The 17,822-nt window shown below is 43.5% G+C and overlaps 1 protein-coding gene across 1 annotated transcript in view; it reads right to left on the bottom strand.

Moving 5' to 3' along the window:
• Nucleotides 1-456: 456 nt before the first annotated feature.
• The window catches only part of LOC311526540 (vesicle-associated membrane protein 1-like), a 103,451-nt gene continuing 86,085 nt past the window's right edge, over nucleotides 457-17,822 (bottom strand). Inside the window, exons 5-8 of the mRNA XM_084639694.1 lie at nucleotides 9,578-9,701; nucleotides 5,194-5,352; nucleotides 3,302-3,353; nucleotides 457-809 (exon numbers count right to left, since the gene is read on the bottom strand). Coding sequence (XP_084495820.1) covers nucleotides 793-809; nucleotides 3,302-3,353; nucleotides 5,194-5,352; nucleotides 9,578-9,701 — 352 coding nt within the window. The 3' untranslated portion in view covers nucleotides 457-792. The remainder of the gene's footprint in view (nucleotides 810-3,301; nucleotides 3,354-5,193; nucleotides 5,353-9,577; nucleotides 9,702-17,822) is intronic.

Raw genomic sequence — 17,822 nt, 5'->3', positions numbered from 1 at the left:
TTGGCTTATTAACAATCTAAGGTTTTTTTTTTTTTGGTTATTTATGATTGTTTTCTTGTCAGTGTCATTCTTGCTTCTCATCCAGTTCTCCTTCTGGTTCTCATACACTACCATGCTGCCACAGGGTTTGTATAGGAAACAACCAAATGGAAAGTTTAAATCCAGGAAAGCATTCCTATAGTTGTACAAAACCTAGACCAAATAGTTTCAAACCTGGGTGCCTAAAATTAGGCTCCAGAGTCCATATTTAGACACCTAAATACAAATAATTTGACATTCAGATTCATTAAACATCTGTAGCTCCCATTGACTAAAACAGAATTAGCAGGTGCTCTAGATGAATCAGGCCACATTTATTTGTATGTTTAGATATGGATTTTGAAGCCTAATTTAGGCCGTCAAGTTTGACGATTTTGGCCCTACTATTTAATAAAAATCTTAATTTTGGGCCTAAACTACATGACAGTGTCCTTTTAAAGTAAGGACTTTCCCTATAACTGTTCTCTTATGATTCTGAAAAGTGTAGGATGCTTTTCATATATTACAGTTTCTGAAGGTCATTGTGGATGCATTTTAAGACACAATGATAAGACAACACATGGAATTACTTGGCAGTATTTAGCTGGTACAGTTTCATGTGGAAACAGTATAATACCAAACACACTACACTGAATGCTTACGGATTATAACAGGCAAAATTCCCAAGACACCAGGAATTAAAAAGCAGAGTTCAATAAGAGAACATCAGAAAAGATGAACCAAGCCATGCCAAGCCTTCCCCTCGTTGCCTTTTCAAGTGCAGAAATAAACTAGGAAGGAAAGAAGGAAAAAGAAAACAACAGATGTTATCATATAGTTAATATTGGACTTCAGTCAGAGAACATATCCAATCAGAAAACAGGCAAGCACATTAGCACAACCCTGCCTAAGGAGCACACTGTGGTGTTATTACAATAACAACTTGTATTTTGGTATCGCAGTGTCTGGGAATGGGCAGCTCTGGAAAGGGTGGTGGTCTGAGCTGCAGGATAAATGTGCTGGGTTAATCATCGAAGGTATGATCCTGTCCTCATAAAAATCAAGGGCAGAACTCCAATTGATTTCAATCATAGCCTGATAAAGCTCTCACTACACAGCAACATTTAGCCCAGTGAAATGGATGTGACTGCACCAGACACTGTGTTTTAAGCACCAGAGAAGTCACTTAGGTCCCTATTCAGGACAGCACTTAAGAACACACTTAACTTTAAATCAGTGCTTAAATCCCATGGACTTCAATGGGATTTAAGTAGATGCTTAAGTGCTGTGCTGAAAGGAATGCTGTCTTGAATCAGGGCCTAATTTCTCTGCCTCTCAGTACTCAATCTGTGAAATGGGGATAATATTTTCCTTTCTCCCACCCCTCATCTGATTTGTCTATTTAGATCAGTGGTTCTTAACTCTGGTCCACCGCTTGTTCACGGAAAGCCCCTGGTGTGCAGGTTTGGCCGATCGCAGCTCCCACTGGCCACAGTTCACTGCTCCAGGCCAATGGGGGCTGCAGAAAGCAGCACAAGCCGAGCCCCAGAATCGGCCGAACCTGCGGATGCGGCAGATAAACAAACCGGCCCGGCCTGCCAAGGGCTTTCCCTGAACAAACGGTGGACCAGAGTTGAGAACCACTGATTTAGATTGTTATCTCTTTGGGGCTTGGACTCTCACTATGTGTATGAACAGTGCCTAGCACAGTGGGGTCCTAAAGTAAGTTGGGACTTCTAAGCGGTACCAGATTGGAAACAACAACAAGCTGGAGTGCAAAGAAGTATTTATGAAAAAATGTATGACCCTGAGCCTTAAAGCATTGATTCTCTCAAGTATTCCACTAGGACTAACAATTATATAAACAACCACAAATCATAGCCTATGTCTACACTACAAGCTAGGGGTGTGATTCCCATGCTCGCATACATATACTTGTGTTAGCTCTCGCTGAGCTAGCGTGAGTATAAATAGCAATGTAGTTGAGGTTGCAGAGACATAGCTTAAGTGTGTTGAGTACAAACCCACTGAAACCAGTGGGCACGTACATGGCATGGCTAAGCCTCCACTACCTGTGCTACCATTTCCATTCTTGTAGCTTCAGAATTATGAAACCCAAAATCATTCTGGGTCACATTGGTGCCAGCTTTTATATAACTCACACGTTACATCATGCACCTAACTCATGTTTACTGATCATTTGTAAGTATAACAGAAGCAAACATACACAGACTGAAGGTGAAGTAGGTAATCTGAGAAGAAGGTATTAGTACATGCCTATAACACAATTTGCTGTTAAATCTCTTTTAGATTACTGGCAGTATTGTCTGACTGAACAAACGCCCAGTTTTAATATCTAATGCCATATTAAAGTTACATAAAAGAAACAACTTCATTCATAACAGCTGTTGCTAACACATAGAGTTATATATATATATAATATATATATATATATATATATATATAATAACAGGACTCTGTTCAGATTTCATACACAGATAGAGACATTAGGATTAATATAAATTAATATATTATATTAAATATATATATTAAAAAAGAAAAGACTTTGCAATCCTTCCTTTCTGATACTAATGTCTCTATCTATGTATGAAATCTGAACACAGAGTCCTGTCATTATGATATCCCTGCTTTGCCGCCTATACGATTGTGACCCATTGTTCATATTCTATTTCCAGGTATTATATAGATATGCAGAATACAAGACACTCCTTGTGTCACTGAGAACTCAAGGCAGCTTTGGGCCAGGTTTTAGATATCTAAAGATGCAGATAGTCACCTCATGAGATTTTCAAAAGCACCTACATGCTTAACTGCCATTGACTGGCACTTTTGAAAAATCACATTAAGCAACCCTATGTAACTTAAAATTTGGCCTGCTGTCCAGATTCTATAACAGTGAGCTAATTTACACGACTGAGTCTTCTCCCACTAAGGTAAATAGGATTTGTGTCATGGATTTTAATGAGAGTAGGGCTGAAGCTCTTTGAGATTGCATAAAAGTTTACCTAATCCTGAAATGGTGATATTTAAACTGGGAGAAACTATGTAGTATAACAGAGTGGGTGCCATTAAAACTTGGATGTTTCCAACCCACAGTCAATTAATGTTCAGTGAAATTCATAGTATATTTCCTTATAACAACAGGACACTTGAAGGGAATATTCAGAGTCAGACTATCTTCCTAAATGTTTTATTTCCTTCGCATGAGGACATTGGAAATCACAGAGCTATTTATATTGTACATAAAAAATAAATTACTTACTTATAATTACAATAAGAATGACTGCACATACTACACCAAGGATGATCATCATCTATAAAGAGAGTTAAAGAAAGAAAAATGAGGTCTTTGCATTATAAAAGGTCGCTCCTGGTTTTATCTTTAGGTGGGCTGTTCACTCTGTCCCAGTGTTCTTAATCATTGCACAGATACCCTGTAATCAATTTTTATAGGTCCCTAATGTAGCATTTCCTAGAACCGAGACAATCTGAGAGAGAGCATCTATTAAGATACAGTCTAACACGTTTGAAGCTGTGTTCGCTGGCTGTGTTGTAGCTGTGTTGTATAACGTGGCCAGCTAATATGGCTTCAGATGTATTCACCAGTATCTCAACAGGGCTTTTAATCATGGTAAGATAACCTGATTAGCTAACGTGATTGAAAAGCACACACTTTGTGAGAGTCAAGATGGGCCCTAATGTGTGACAGGAAGGAAGAGCCAACAATTGGTACTGGCCACTTCTCCTCTCCTTCTACTCCTCCTCTGGCTCCTGAAGTCTGGAAGCTTTCTTTACTTTACTTTCTTTTCAGGGGAAGCAGGGAGGACCTGGGAGGTCAGGGTAGGGGGTCAGGTTCCAGCCCTGGAGACAGCTGGTCTTACTTGAGAAGGAGGTGAATTGCCAGTAGCACCACAGGTTTCTAGGGGAGACAGAAATGAAGCCAGGCAACTGGGTTGGGGTTTGCACTGGGGAGGCATATGGATGGGTGTTTGGCATGGGGACAGGGAGAAGGAGGGTTGAGGCAGGGGGCTGGAAATGATGATACTGGAGTGGAGAAGTAGGTGGTTTCAGGATGGGAAGGAAAAGGAGTCTTCCTTGTTCCAGGGAGAGGATGAGTCTGTTGAGGGGTAGGAGCAAGATTTTGGTGAATTCAATCTTTGCTTAGCCTTAATCTGGCCCAGCTGAAGAGATTCTCTTCTGCCTTCATTTCCCATGGTGGCCTGAGGAGGCCCTGGGTCATCCTTGTCTTCTACCTCCAGAAGCTTACCTCCATGAATGAGAAAGAGGTTCATCAACCCCCACAAGGAGAGAAAGGCTTTTCCACCCCACTCTTCATATATGCTATGCTGATACTGGCTTTGTGCATGTTTTCAAGTGTATTTTTATTATGTTGGGGCTGAGGTTTTTGCATGTGTATCAATTTCTTCAGTTTTCGTGTCACATGTTCTCACACTTAGATTTTTAAATTAAAAATTTTTCCCCAAAGAAACAGTTGGGTTTGAATTATGTGAGATGAGGGTGGGGTGGGAAATTCTTGCAAAAAAAAATCTAAAAACTTTTATGATACCCCCAACTTTTACAAAACATTCTAGAGAGTCTGTGAAATCCAAAAGTTGGCTGGAGTTTACATAGTAACTATTGAACTTAACAAGAGCTTTGAAAGGGATATAATTGCTCAAGCTTCAGTATGGAAGCGAACTTCTAATTATTTGGGGGAAGTTAGAAAGAAACTTCCCCTTGGGAAAGCTAATTCCATAGCTGCCTATTGCAGGGTTTCTCGTACCTTCTTCCAAAGCTGCCAGTGCTCGCCAGTTTCAGAGGCAGGATACTGGGCTAGATGGATCACTGGATTGATTCTGTATTGTAATACCTATGTTCTCTCATTCTTGTCTCTAGAAATTGGCTGAAGCCTCATAATTATGATTCAAATTTCAGATAGCACAAAGATAGTGTAGGTTAAGTCTATCTCTATTCAAAGTCACTATAGCTTACAAAGACTATCCTACTGGTTTAAAGAGTAACATATCTTACCTTTCAGCATTCAGAAAAAGGGTAATTTAAATCCAACCTACTGTTACAAGGGCTCATTAAAGCAAAGTGAAAGTAAACAATTAACATTTAACAGATTTAACAAGAAATACCTATCGTCTTTACCTTGCAGTTTTTCCACCAGTATTTTCTCTTCAATTTAGCTGCACTAGTTTCAAACTGTGAGGCACCAGCTTGTAATGCATCTGCCCGGTTGTCAAGCTCTGAAAGCTTTTGGTCTCTTTCTAGAACCTTGTCTACATTCACTCGCATGATGTCCACCACCTGAAAAGATAACCCTCAGTTAGCAGACTCCATACGTGGAAAGGCTGTATTCATAGGACTGAAATCTCATGGCAAATGGGAAAGGTCCCTTTGCTATCAAGGTAAAAATTATGGCTTGCTATTATATAGACAATTCCTCTATAACAGGGCTACTCAAACTTATCCTAGGAGCCCTAGGTAGATAGTAAGGTGCACATAATCATGCTGAGCTCAAGTGTCCTTACAGACTATAAAATACTAAGACATTAAAATGTACTCTAGTTATTTCCATGAAGTTTTTTGAGGAACATGCACGCACTGGTGCTTTAACCCAGTTAGCAAAGCAGCTATTGTTACAGGAAACTGGCTGATATACCTATCACGGGGCAGACACCAACACATTTGCATTACATGCTGGCTCATAGTGCTGGTTAGGAACACAAGCCCAAAGGCATTATTTTCACTGCTGATGACTTAACAACATAGTTGCTCTATCATAACCATAGAAGTAGGCTTGATAAAAGTTTCTAATAGGAGCTACCACAACCTCCTTCGCAGACAAGGTGATCTTCCTTCTTCAGATTGTAGTCTGAAATCCTGTTTGGTATTGCAGGTGGGGAGAACATTTTGGATAGAAAAACTCTAGTCTTTGTTAATTTCACCATGGAGACCAGTATGGGCCTGATGCCCAAAAGAGCATAGATTGGAAGAGACACACAGTAGGTACTGGGAAAGGCATAGTAATTCAGTTATTTTATACATATTGAAATATATTTACATTGATTGGGCACTTTTAGCCAATTAATGCTTAAAAATAGAAATCCTGATCCAACTTCATCAACGTCTTACATAGGCACAGTTTCTGTTTAAGTCAATAAAGTTGTGCCCACGTATGGCAGCAGTAAATGTGAGACTGGCCTGCAATTCCTTATAAATTATTAATGCTGCAGACTATGTCAATTGTACTTAATCTAATTCAATCTGTTCAGAATAATAATAATTAGCAGTAAAAATCAAGAGTCAAACACACACTTTGGACACAGTAAAAACAGTGAAACCCTACATGCTGGCTTAGTTATAAGATGCATCTTGTATTTATGTACAAGAGAAAACAAAAGATAGTGGGTCCCATCCTGCTCTCATTGAAGTCAAACGCAAAACTCCCATTATCTTCCAGTGGGAGCAGAATTAGGTTCTCAGTATGAAATCCTGGCCTCACTGAAGTCAGTGTGAGATTTCACGTCTACTCGCAAGTAAAGTTTTGTTCCTGTCCTTGTGAAATGAAATGGCACTGTAGTAAAACCATAGCTTCTCTGCTGGATTTCCATAGTGCAAGTATTTGGTGCCACCTAAAGGATAGTCTCAGAGTAGCAGCCATGTTAGTCTGTATCCATAAAAAGAAAAGGAGGACTTGTGGCACCTTAGAGACTAACTAATTTATTTGAGCATAAGCTTTTGTGAGCTACAGCTCACTTCATCGGATGCTTTACCACAAGACACATTGAAACAAAAACATTTCCTAGGAAAAGACTGCAGTAAGAGGGCAAGATAAAAGTAAAGCATAATGAGTCAGATCCTCAGCTGTGGAAATAAACACAGTTCCATTAAATTCAAGGGATCTGGCTTGATACATATATCCTATCTTGAAAATCTCAGTAGAGTTTTGCCTCCTTGATTCTTGTCAGCCTGTGATTTATCAGTTGGCTGAGCTCCCCCACCACATAAAACATGAGTTCTGCCTGCTCCCTTAAATGTCTTCTCTGGACTACCAACCTACAGCAACTTCTATCCCAAGTCTGAACTAGCCATGGAAGTGAATCTGGACATTTCAAGTGCACCCTGGGATTGATGGTCACCTGCTGTCCACTTACCAGACTCACCAGGTAGTGACTTCCCTGACAATTAGCCTGATTCTCTCTCTCCATTCAAACTCCTCTTCACTACGAAGCTGACTCCAGTAGGCCTGAGTTAAACATATCAGAACTAAAGTGTGTCTCAGGCCACAAAGTTCAGAACCAGGTCTTCAGAATTTTGGAGAGTTCTAGGCTTTTGGTTTGGCCAGTCTATTATTGGAAGCCATTTCCATTCTCCTGCTTGAAGAACCCCATTCATGTGTTTGAAGTAGCTCCTTTTAAGCAATAAACTAATCATATTTCACTTCCCAAGTAGGGTCATTTGCTTTGATTCTGAGCAATGTAAATGCTCACAGCACCCTTATGATGCAGTCTATTTAGATAGAGAAGTTTATTTTATGATTCTAACTGAGGCAGGGTCCTACCAAAGGCTGGGACACAGTGGTCCTGATTCGCTTCTCACTTTCCACAGTGAGAATGAGAAGTCACTCCATTAAGGTAAATATAATTACACTGTTGTAAAACCAGTGGGAGAGAAGAATTGGGCCTAGGCTTTTCTGTAGCTGGACGCTATTCTGATCTGCCCCAAATATCAGCAAAGGAGCATCCAGGACATGAAGCCGAAGAAGGTTCTAAAGGAAGAAAACTCTGTCTAAAATATAACATTAATTGTATGTATAATGAGAAGCTCAGGTTGGATGATTTCTGTAAACTTCTTTCCTATACTTGTGAGGTGCATTTGGGGACAATCCCAACACCAGTTGAATGGATATTTTTTGGTGTTTGTACATCTGAATTGGCATTAAGGATCCACAGAGAGCAAGATAGAATTCTCTACAACTAGTTGTTCCTAACTATGTGGTGTTCAGTTAGGTAATGGAGCATGGCCTAGGAAGTCTTCTACGTACTGTACTTAATACACACATCTAAAGTCTGCACTATATAACTGGCCATAGTGCAAGTCAGCAGCTTATCCATGATCAAACCCCAAGATTAGCTCGATGGGTTGCACCCAGGATTAGCTTCACTAGTTCAGTGAATATGGTGGTAAATGAATGCTGGCATGATGAGTGTGACTGAGTGAGAATTTTCTGTAATATTTTGTATGAATCATGGGAAAAGGTTATTTACTCTTGGGAAGCTATGACAAAGCTGTCAATGGCCCCTAGGTGTCTTGAGTTTGGCCCATATCATTGGGGAATCCATGAAGACAATGGCAAAGCCAAACTTTGGGACATTTGCTACCTAGCAACTAATGACCATGGATGGTCCACTCCCCCTTCCCCCCTCCCTCCTCTGTAGGAAGCCAGCTGTGTTTAACCAACTGGAGAACAAAGGACTGAAGAGGGGCCAGGTAGGATTGGCCTGGTTAACTTGAACAAGAGGGTACAGACTCAGAGCAGAAGCCAATGGGGACATACCACTTTAAGGAGAACGGTCCACTCTGATTAGCCCAGAGCCACTTTCTTTTCTCTATGCTAACCAAGGGCTTTCTACGCTGGGTTCCTGTTGACTAATAAACCTTTCTGTTTTGACAACACTGCATGAAGGTCACTGAAGATGCTGTCGGAGATGCACTGCTCCTTAAGATTTACAAGTGTATCTCAGGAGTCCGCCTCAGTGGGACTCGCTGAAAGGGGTTCATGGTGGGAAGCAGGACTGCTGAAGGCCCAGAGGTCGAGGCTACGGAGGCAGTGAAGCCATGTGACTTAGTCTTAAGGAACAGTGAGGCCCGTAGGAGGTCTGGCTCACTGAAGGAGTCCTCCCAGAGGCTGTTCCAAAGTGAGGGGTCATAGCACTGATCCTGTGGATCCATGACGAGGAGTAAGATTGTTAAGGGGAATTATCCCAATGAAGAGGGAATCCATGCTGGAACTAGGTCTCATATGGAACTATCATTCAAAAAGTAGCTGGCAACTTCTTGGAGCTGTTGCTCTGTGGACTTGCTCAACTGTTTGTCTTTCCCTGAATTTCATTTTTAATAGTAACCAAATAAATTAAATAAAGCCCTTATTGCTAACTACAGCCTGACCCTGGAAACTAATCCAGGCTTTCAGACACAGGGTCCTTCCCATAAGGAATAGCTTGCAGGGGCAGGGCCTATGTCTTTATAATCCCAGAAAGGATTTATATTTATATTGGCTATTTGCAAACAATGACAGAGGTAACATCTAAGTCATACTTGTTTTGTGAGCAGAGTTGTTAGGGGTATAAAGATTATGAATGAGCTCTTCTGCAATCTGCCTATTAAAAACCTTATCTCACATAAATCTCATTCCATAGACCCCCTGACTTCAATTGAATAAAGGCGACAGGATCTTTAACTGGGCAAACAGTCATTTAATCGTCTTAAAAAATAAAATCTCATCAGTGCCCCGTTGTGTGCAGCTCACCTCATCGACCTGAGCTTGTGTCTGTTGCAGTCTTCTATTACTGGTCACATTGGTGGGGGGTGGAGGCCCTCCTGCCCCGGAAATTGTGGAACCTCCGGCACCTTGGGTGGGAACTGGGGCTGACCTAAACCAGAAGCAAAGAAAATAATTGAACATGCATTGAATTTCATTCATTCGCACCTTCACTTTGCTACCAGTCCAAGATGTGTATACGCACAGATAAAAAGCAGAGTTTTCTAGCCTTCCATTGATTGTCAGTTAGTGCAGGTGTCCAAAGTTAGGCACTTAACTCTGTACTTAGGCACCAGGTGCCTGACTTTGGGGAACCAAGTTTGAAAACTGTGCCCTTCCGGGTTAGTTCTGATTTTCCCCTCATTTTCCCCATTAAACAGTTCTGATTCAGGCATATCTAATGGAGTCAACAGGAATCCTGTGTGCCTTGGATAGGCCCTTCGATTAGCTATCAATCATCTTTCTTCCCTGGCTGTGCAGTGGAAGTCAGGGAGGAGGAAATACTGCTCAGAGTATCCATGGAACAATGCATAATGGGCATCTTACCAAGCACTCCAGTTAGATTCTGTGCAATTCATTTCCATGTTTTCATTAGCTATAGTGTGCCCTGCTTGCAATGCAAGATACAGTCTAGCAAAGATCCTCTGAGGGGTTAGGCAGAAACACTAAAATTTTAGAAAACTCTCCCCTGGCAACAAGGCTAAGTCCATTTGTCTGTCAACTGCAGAACTAGGCATCAAAAAAACCACAGCAACAGTTCTGAACATGTGCTCCAGCAAGTATGTGTAGGTAAGGCCTAACTTCCTTACAATGGCTTAAAAAAAAGACTTGAAGTTGGTCTCTAAGGGCATGTCTACACTACAAAATTAGGTCGATTTTATAGAAGCTGATCTTTAGTAACCGATTTTATACAGGCCCTGTTAGTCTGTATTTGCAAAAAGAAAAGGAGTACTTGTGGCACCTTAGAGGCTAACAAATTTATTTGAACATAAGCTTTCGTGAGCCGATGAAGTGAGCTGTAGCTCACGAAAGCTTATGCTCAAATAAATTTGTTAGTCTCTAAGGTGCCACAAGTACTCCTTTTCTTTTTGCAATTTTATATAGTCAATTGTGCATGTACCCACTAAGTGCATTAAGTCGGCAGAGTGCGTCCTCAATACCATGGCTAGCAATGAGTCACAGAATGGTGTACTGTGTGTAGCTATCCCACAGTCCCTGCTGCCCACTGGAATTTTGGGTTAAGCTCCCAATGCCTGATGGGGCAAAAACACTGTCGCGGGTGGTTTTGAGTACGTCATCAGTCTTCTCTCCCTCCCTCCCTGAAATCAATGGCAAACAGTTGTTTCACACCTTTTATGCAGATGCCATAGCGTGGCAAGCATGGAGCCTGATCAGCTGCGCACTGCTTTTGTGAGCATTGTAAACACCTCACCCATTATCCTGCAGTATGTGCAGAGCCTGGCTAGGAGCCACCAGCACAAGGATGATTGTGAGGAGGACATGGACACAGACGTTCCTGAAAGCACGGGATGTGGCAATTGGGATATCATGTCGGCATTGGGGCAGGTTGATACAGTGGAACGCCAATTCTGGGCCCGGCAAACAAGCACAGACTGGTGGAACGGCATAGTGTTGCAGGTATGGGATGATTCCTAGTGGCTGCAAAACTTTTGCATGCATAAGGCCACTTTCCTGGAACTTTGTGAGTTGCTTTGCCCCACCCTGAAGCACAGGAATACCAAGATGAGACCTGCCCTAAGAGTTGAGAAATGAGTGGCAATAGCCCTGTGAAAGCTTGCAACGCCTGACTGCTATCGGTCAGTGGGGAATCAATTCGGAGTGGGCAAATCTACCGTGGGGGCTGCTGTGATCCAAGTAGCCAAGGCAATCCATACCTTTCTACAAACAAGGGTAGTGACTCTGGGAAATGTGTAGGTCATAGTGGATGGCTTTGCTGCAATGGGGTTCCCTAATTGTGGTGGGGCAACAGATGGAACGCATATTCCTATCTTGGCACTGGACTACCTTGCCAGACAGTACATAAACTGCAAGGGGTACTTCTCAATGGTGCTGCAAGCACTGGTGGATCACAAGGGCATTTCACTGACATCAAAGTGGGATGGTTGGGAAAGGTGCATGACATTCGCATCTTTCGGAACTCCGGGCTGTTCGAAAAGCTGCAAGAAGGGACTTTCTTCCCAGACCAGAAAATTACCATTGGGGATGTTGAAATGCCAATAATTATCCTTGGGGACCCAGCCTACCTCTTGCTCCCATGGCTCATGAAGCCGTACACAGGCAGCCTGGACAACAGTAAGGAGCAGTTCAACTATAGGCTGAGCAAGTGCAGAATGGTGGTAGAACATGCCTTTGGACATTTAAAAGGGTGCTGGCGTGGTTTGCTGAGTAGGTTAGACCTCAGCACAACTTATATTCCCATTGTTATTGCTCCTTGCTATGTGCTCCATAATATCTGAGAGAGTAAGTGGGAGGTTGAGGCAAATCGCCTGGCAGCCAATTATGAACAGCCAGACACCAGGGCAATTAGAAAAGCACAGCTAGGCGTGCTGCACATCAGAGAGGCTTTGAAAAACAGTTTCATGACCCACCAGGCTATGGTGTGACAGTTCTGTGTGTTTGTCCTTGATGCAAAGCCACCCCCTTTGGTGAATGTACTTCCTTGTAAGCCAATCCCACTTCCCCCCGCCCCGCTCTTTGACCACAGCTGGCAAAAGAAATAAAGTTCCAATTGTTTTGAATCCATCCATTCATTCATTCTTTATTTATTTAAAAAAAATTGAGATCACTGACAATGCTGATTAGTAAAAGGTAGCCCGGGTGGGGTGGGGGAGGAGGGAAGGACAAGGCCACATTGCTTATTGTAGCCACACTACAAATCAAAGCTGTTGGAATGACAGCCTTCTATTGCTTGGGCCATCCACTGAAGTTGGGTGGCTGGGTGCCTGGAGCCTCCTGCCCCACGTTCTTGGGCTTCTGGGTGAGGTGGGTATGGAACTTGGCGAGGAGGGCAGGCTGTTACACAATGGATGCAGTGGGGCTCCGTACTCTAGTTGCCTTTCCTGGAGCTCTACCAGACACCTCATCATGTCTGTTTGCTCCCCCATTAGCCTCAGCATCTCCTCCTGCATGTTCTGATCACACTCACTGTATGCTTTCCTGGCCTCTGCCACTGAATGCCTCCATGCATTCAGCTGTGCCCTATCAGTGCGGGAGAACTGCATGAACTCCAAAAACATGTCATCGCAACTGCGTTTTTTTTGCCTTCTAATGTGCGATAACCTCAGGGACGGAGTTGATACAGGGAGCATAGAAACATTTGCAGCTGCAAGGGGGAAAAAAGGGAGAGTAGAATTTAAGAAGATACGTTTCTGAGAACAAAAGGGAGACCGATTCACAGTGAATTAAGCAATTCACAGCAGACAGCACATGTGTTTTAGGTACAAGGTCACATTTTGCCTTTTATATTGAGCACCTGCCAGTATGGTGACACATCACACATGGCTGAGCAACAGAATTCGGTTTCCAGGCAGCCATGGTAAGCCAAAGGGTATGCGGGATTGGCTCTTCCGCGTTCATAACATGTGGGAATGGTTTCAAACTGCAGCACTCGCCTTTCCCATAGCAACCAATGCTGGTTGGTTTTGCCATTTAAAAGGAGGGCCTGCAGTTGCCATTTAAAAGGAGGGGCTGCAGGTTTTGGGGTGGATGTGCAGCACATCCCTCCTCGCCCCTGCGTGGCTATTCTCCGGGATGATCCTTTTTAGCCAAGCGCAAACAGCCGATCATGACCAGGGTCTAATGTGCCGGGGATCACCAAACAGAGGGGATTACTGTTCCCTTACAAAAATTCCCCTATTTCAACCAGGTGACCATGAATGATATCACTCTCCTGAGGCTAACACAGAGAGATATAGACTGAATGTTGCTTGAATGTGACCAAAACCCAGGACCATTCACTGCCATGCTTTGTGCTGCAGTGAATCCAGACTACTTGCTACTGGCTTGGCATGGTAAAGTGTCCTACCATGGAGGACGAAATAAGGCAGCCCTTCCCAGAAACCTTCTGCAAAGGCTTTCAGAATACCTCCAGGAGAGCTTCATGGGGATGTCCCTGGCGGATTCCCACTCCATCCCTAGACACATTAACAGACTTTTCCAGTAGCTGTACTGGCTGCGAATGCATTTCAATTGTTCAGGGCAAATCAAACATTAAACACAATTGCTTTTAATGACTGTAATGTAGTTACAAATGTGCACTCACCAGAGGTGACTTCTCCGCCTTCAGGATCTGGGAACAATACGCCTTGGGAAGGTATTGGCTCCAGGGTGATGAAAAGGTCCTGGCTGCCAGGGAGAATGGATTCTCCACTTGCCTGCTGCGCATTCTCCTCCTCCTCCTCCTCCTCTTCCTCATCCACAAAATCCTCCTCTGTGTTGCGTGAGGCTTCCCCCTTGCAGGTGTTCATGGACAGTGGTGAGGTAGTGGTAGGGTTCCCCCCCTAGAATGCTATGCAGCTGATCATAGAAGCAGCATGTATGGGCCTCTGACCCAGAGTGAACATTTGCCTCCTTTGTCTTTTGGTAGGCTTGCCTGAGCTCCTTAATTTTCATGTGGCACTGCTGTGTGTCCCTGGTGTAGTCTTGGTCCACCGTGCCCTGTGCGATTTTGGCATATATATCAGTATTTCTTCTGCTGGATTGGAGTTCTGCCTGCAGAGATTCTTCTCCCCATACAGCAATCAAATCCAGTGTCTCCAGTTCACTCCATGCTGGAGCTCGCTTGCGATTCTGGGACTGCATGGTCACCTCTTCTGCTCAGCTTGCCACGCTGACCAAACAGGAAATGAAATTCAAAAGTTCCCGGGGCTTTTCCTGTGTACCTGGCTGGTGCATCGGAGTTGAAAGTGCTGTCCAGAGCGGTCACTGTGGAGCACTCTGGGATAGCTCCCAAGGGCCAATACCATCGATTTGCACAGAGCTGCATCTGCACTACCCCAAATTCGACCCAGGAAAGTCGGTTTTAGCTCTACTTCCCTCGTCGGGGAGGAGTACAGCAGTCAATATTAAGAGCCCTTTAGGTTGGTGGAACGGGGTTGGTTGTGTAGCCGCATTGCTTATAAAATCAACCTAAAGTGGCTAAATTCCACCTATCCCTGTAGCGTAGACCAGACCTAAACCACCTTGCAGTGGTGGCACAACCAGATGAGCTGAAACAGTAGATGCAACTCTTTATGAAATGGATGGATTTGCCATATAAAGAGCAAAACGTGGGCACGCCTAGTTCTGTAAATCTGGCCCCAGGGCGCATAAATCCTCAATCCAGGCAATCTGATTGCAATCCGTGCACTGGGGAGGGCAGTGATTCAGACTCTTATAAGTATTAGCTGTGTATAAAGTGAGAGAAAATACATGACATGCTAGGTCTCCCTTGGCTGTTTTGGTTCTCTTTCCTCCCATCCTCTCCACTTCTTTTCCATCAATGTTTTCATGGGCTGTGTGCCCTAAGCCCCGTTTTCTAACAGTGATTTAGAATAGTCCCTCCCTTCTCTTGCCCTGTGTTACCTTCTCTTAATTTCTGAGCTTCCCCATCCCTGTCTCCTTCCTGCCTCTTTACCACCAACCACCCATGATCCCACTCTCCGGGCACATCCTCATCTGTCATTAGTCACTCCCCATCCTGCATCACCCACTTCAGATGCTCCCCATCAGCAACCCTTACCCTCATTCTTCACTCTCTGCTCATCACTCTCATTCTGACTACCCCCACCATCCAGTTCTCTTCTACTGTTATACTTTGCTTCACTATCAGTCCCTTCCGGGGCCTTAAGGTAGCTGGGCAATGTCAAGCCGTGGACCTTCATTTCTCCTTTTCTTTCAGGTTGGGAGGATTTTGCCCTGCAGCTAGGCCTACTTACTTAGGTTACAGCCCAGCTCAGCAGTGTGGCCAATCACCAGCAGACAGAGCTTTGGGGGCAGGGAGCAGTTTCTGAGCTCATTCCCTCCTCCAGCCACTGATCTAAATTAGTTGATGGTGTGAGCAGGAAGAGAGCTGATGTGCTCACTCAGCATGGCTCCTCCCCATATCTTTGAGCTGCTGAGGGGAGATGAGGTTGAGAACCTGCCCCCTCTACTCAGTGCTGTGAATGTATAACCACCCTTGTGAATCAGAGCGAGGCTGAGAGTGAGCTAAGCAAGGAGAGGCATCAAAAAAGAGGACAAATAACAGCAGAGGGAGAAAGGGATGGGAGGAAATTTAGGCTGAGGATAGTTTATGGCAAGGGGGAGGATCTCTGAGGGACACTGTAGTACTTAGCCCACCCATCCTGGACAGTATCAAATAGGGTGACCAGATGTCCTATTTTATAGGGACAGTCCCGATATTCAGGACTTTTTCTTATATAGGTGCCTATTACCTCCCACCCCATGTCCCAGTTTTTCACACTTTCTGTCTGGTCACCCTAGTATCAAACACCAACTGCCGCCCCAGAGCAACAGACTTGGCTTAAATCGTTTGCCCAAGAGCATAGATTACAAAGCGTGGCAGAGCTAGAAATAGAACCCATATGTCCCACCTTACATACAAGACCAGCGTGGTCATCCTCAAAATTGCTTTTAAAAAACATTTCCTTAAGATGATCTGACAGATCCAGCAGGCAAATCATCCCACTCGCCTGATAGCTCCTAATGATTTCAAGCAGCCATTCCTCAAGCCCACACATCAAACCTATGACTCTCTACCTTTACTGAAGGTTCCCCATCAATTCCTCCTGCAAGGGAAATAAAACCTTCCTATAACTGCCAAGGAAATCCCTGAACATTTGAATTGGAACCACCACCATCCCCCCAACATAAATTCCACTCCTAGACTCCTAATGCCTCCCCCACAACGACAGCCTGAGGGAGCACAGTGTCTCTCTGAATCACTCCTTTCTACCAGGGCTTGATTAATGTTACTGGAATTACGTCCCTATTAGAAAACTGCCACAACACCTTGTATTTAATAGAGATGTGTTGATTCCTCAAATGCACCCTGAGTATTGATTTGTCATTTTGTCGAGTCCAAGAGCCCCTCAGAAAGATCATTGTTCACTTACTGAGATCAATGCTGCATATTACACTTCTTTTACTACGATAAATCATTTATCAAGCTTTGATTGAAAGGAAAGGGCTTTAGTCATATGATAAATAGCACATCCTTGTGAAATTCCCATCAGTTGCCATGAACACAAAAGGCCAGATTGTGAACTCATTTCACCAGCCTCAAATCATAGCAACTCCAATAAAATCAGTGGGGGTACTCTGAATTTACACTGGTATAACAAAGATCAGAATCTGGACCATAATGTTCAACTGATTTAAACAACACACACTGTATGGATAGTGTTTTGGGAGGATGTTCTGGGATCCTGCAGTTGAAATTGTAAAATATCATCATGGCTCTAGAGGAAATGACCCTTTTCCCATCAACTCAACTAGGCAATTTATGTGGAAAAATTGTGTGATACCCATTTGCTAGTTTAAAAATACAACAACGCAGTCACCCCCTTGCTATATTTTGTTAAAATCTCTGAGGCTACAGAATGCTTATACACGGAAAGAGATAGTATTTAAACCAGCCACCTGCTTTGGCTAACAAGGGTAACCTATAAAGGAGACATAGTCTTCCAGAACAAGCTGGGTAGGGTTGCTACCCGTGCCCCACACTGCACCCAGTCTCAATTTCTGACCATGCTTCTGCATTCCAATCTTTGTAGGACCCCAAAATGAAAGCACCCAAGTTTGGCTAAAAAGCTGGGTGCTCAGTTCTGTACACATTTTCTGACCAACATTTACAAGGCACTTTTGCCTCCCTCTCTGTGCTTAAAATGAATTTCCATAAATCAGAAGCACTCCCTAATTTGCTATATCATAGTCTTCTCACCAGTCTCATTGATGCCTTCTTATTTGGTTGGAATTAGGGTTCAGTTGTATGTTCAGGGACCACATTGTCCCCTGTACAGGTTAATTCAGCCAAAAGGACTGGAAACACTCACAGCATGTTCCTCACATCATTCCAGAGCTCCTACACTCCAAAGACCGGCAAGAAGGAGGTGTTCTCTTTATTAGAGTTGGTCGGGAAATTTCCAGTGGAACATTTTTACACTGTAAAATCCTGATTTATCAAATGCAAAATGTTTTGTGGAAATGTGTCAATTTCAACCAATCTTCCAAT

Source organism: Lepidochelys olivacea, assembly GCF_965140295.1.
Source record: "Lepidochelys olivacea isolate rLepOli2 genome assembly, chromosome: 9".
Lineage (NCBI taxonomy): Eukaryota > Metazoa > Chordata > Testudines > Cheloniidae > Lepidochelys > Lepidochelys olivacea.
This window is presented reverse-complemented; position numbering and strand designations above follow the sequence as displayed.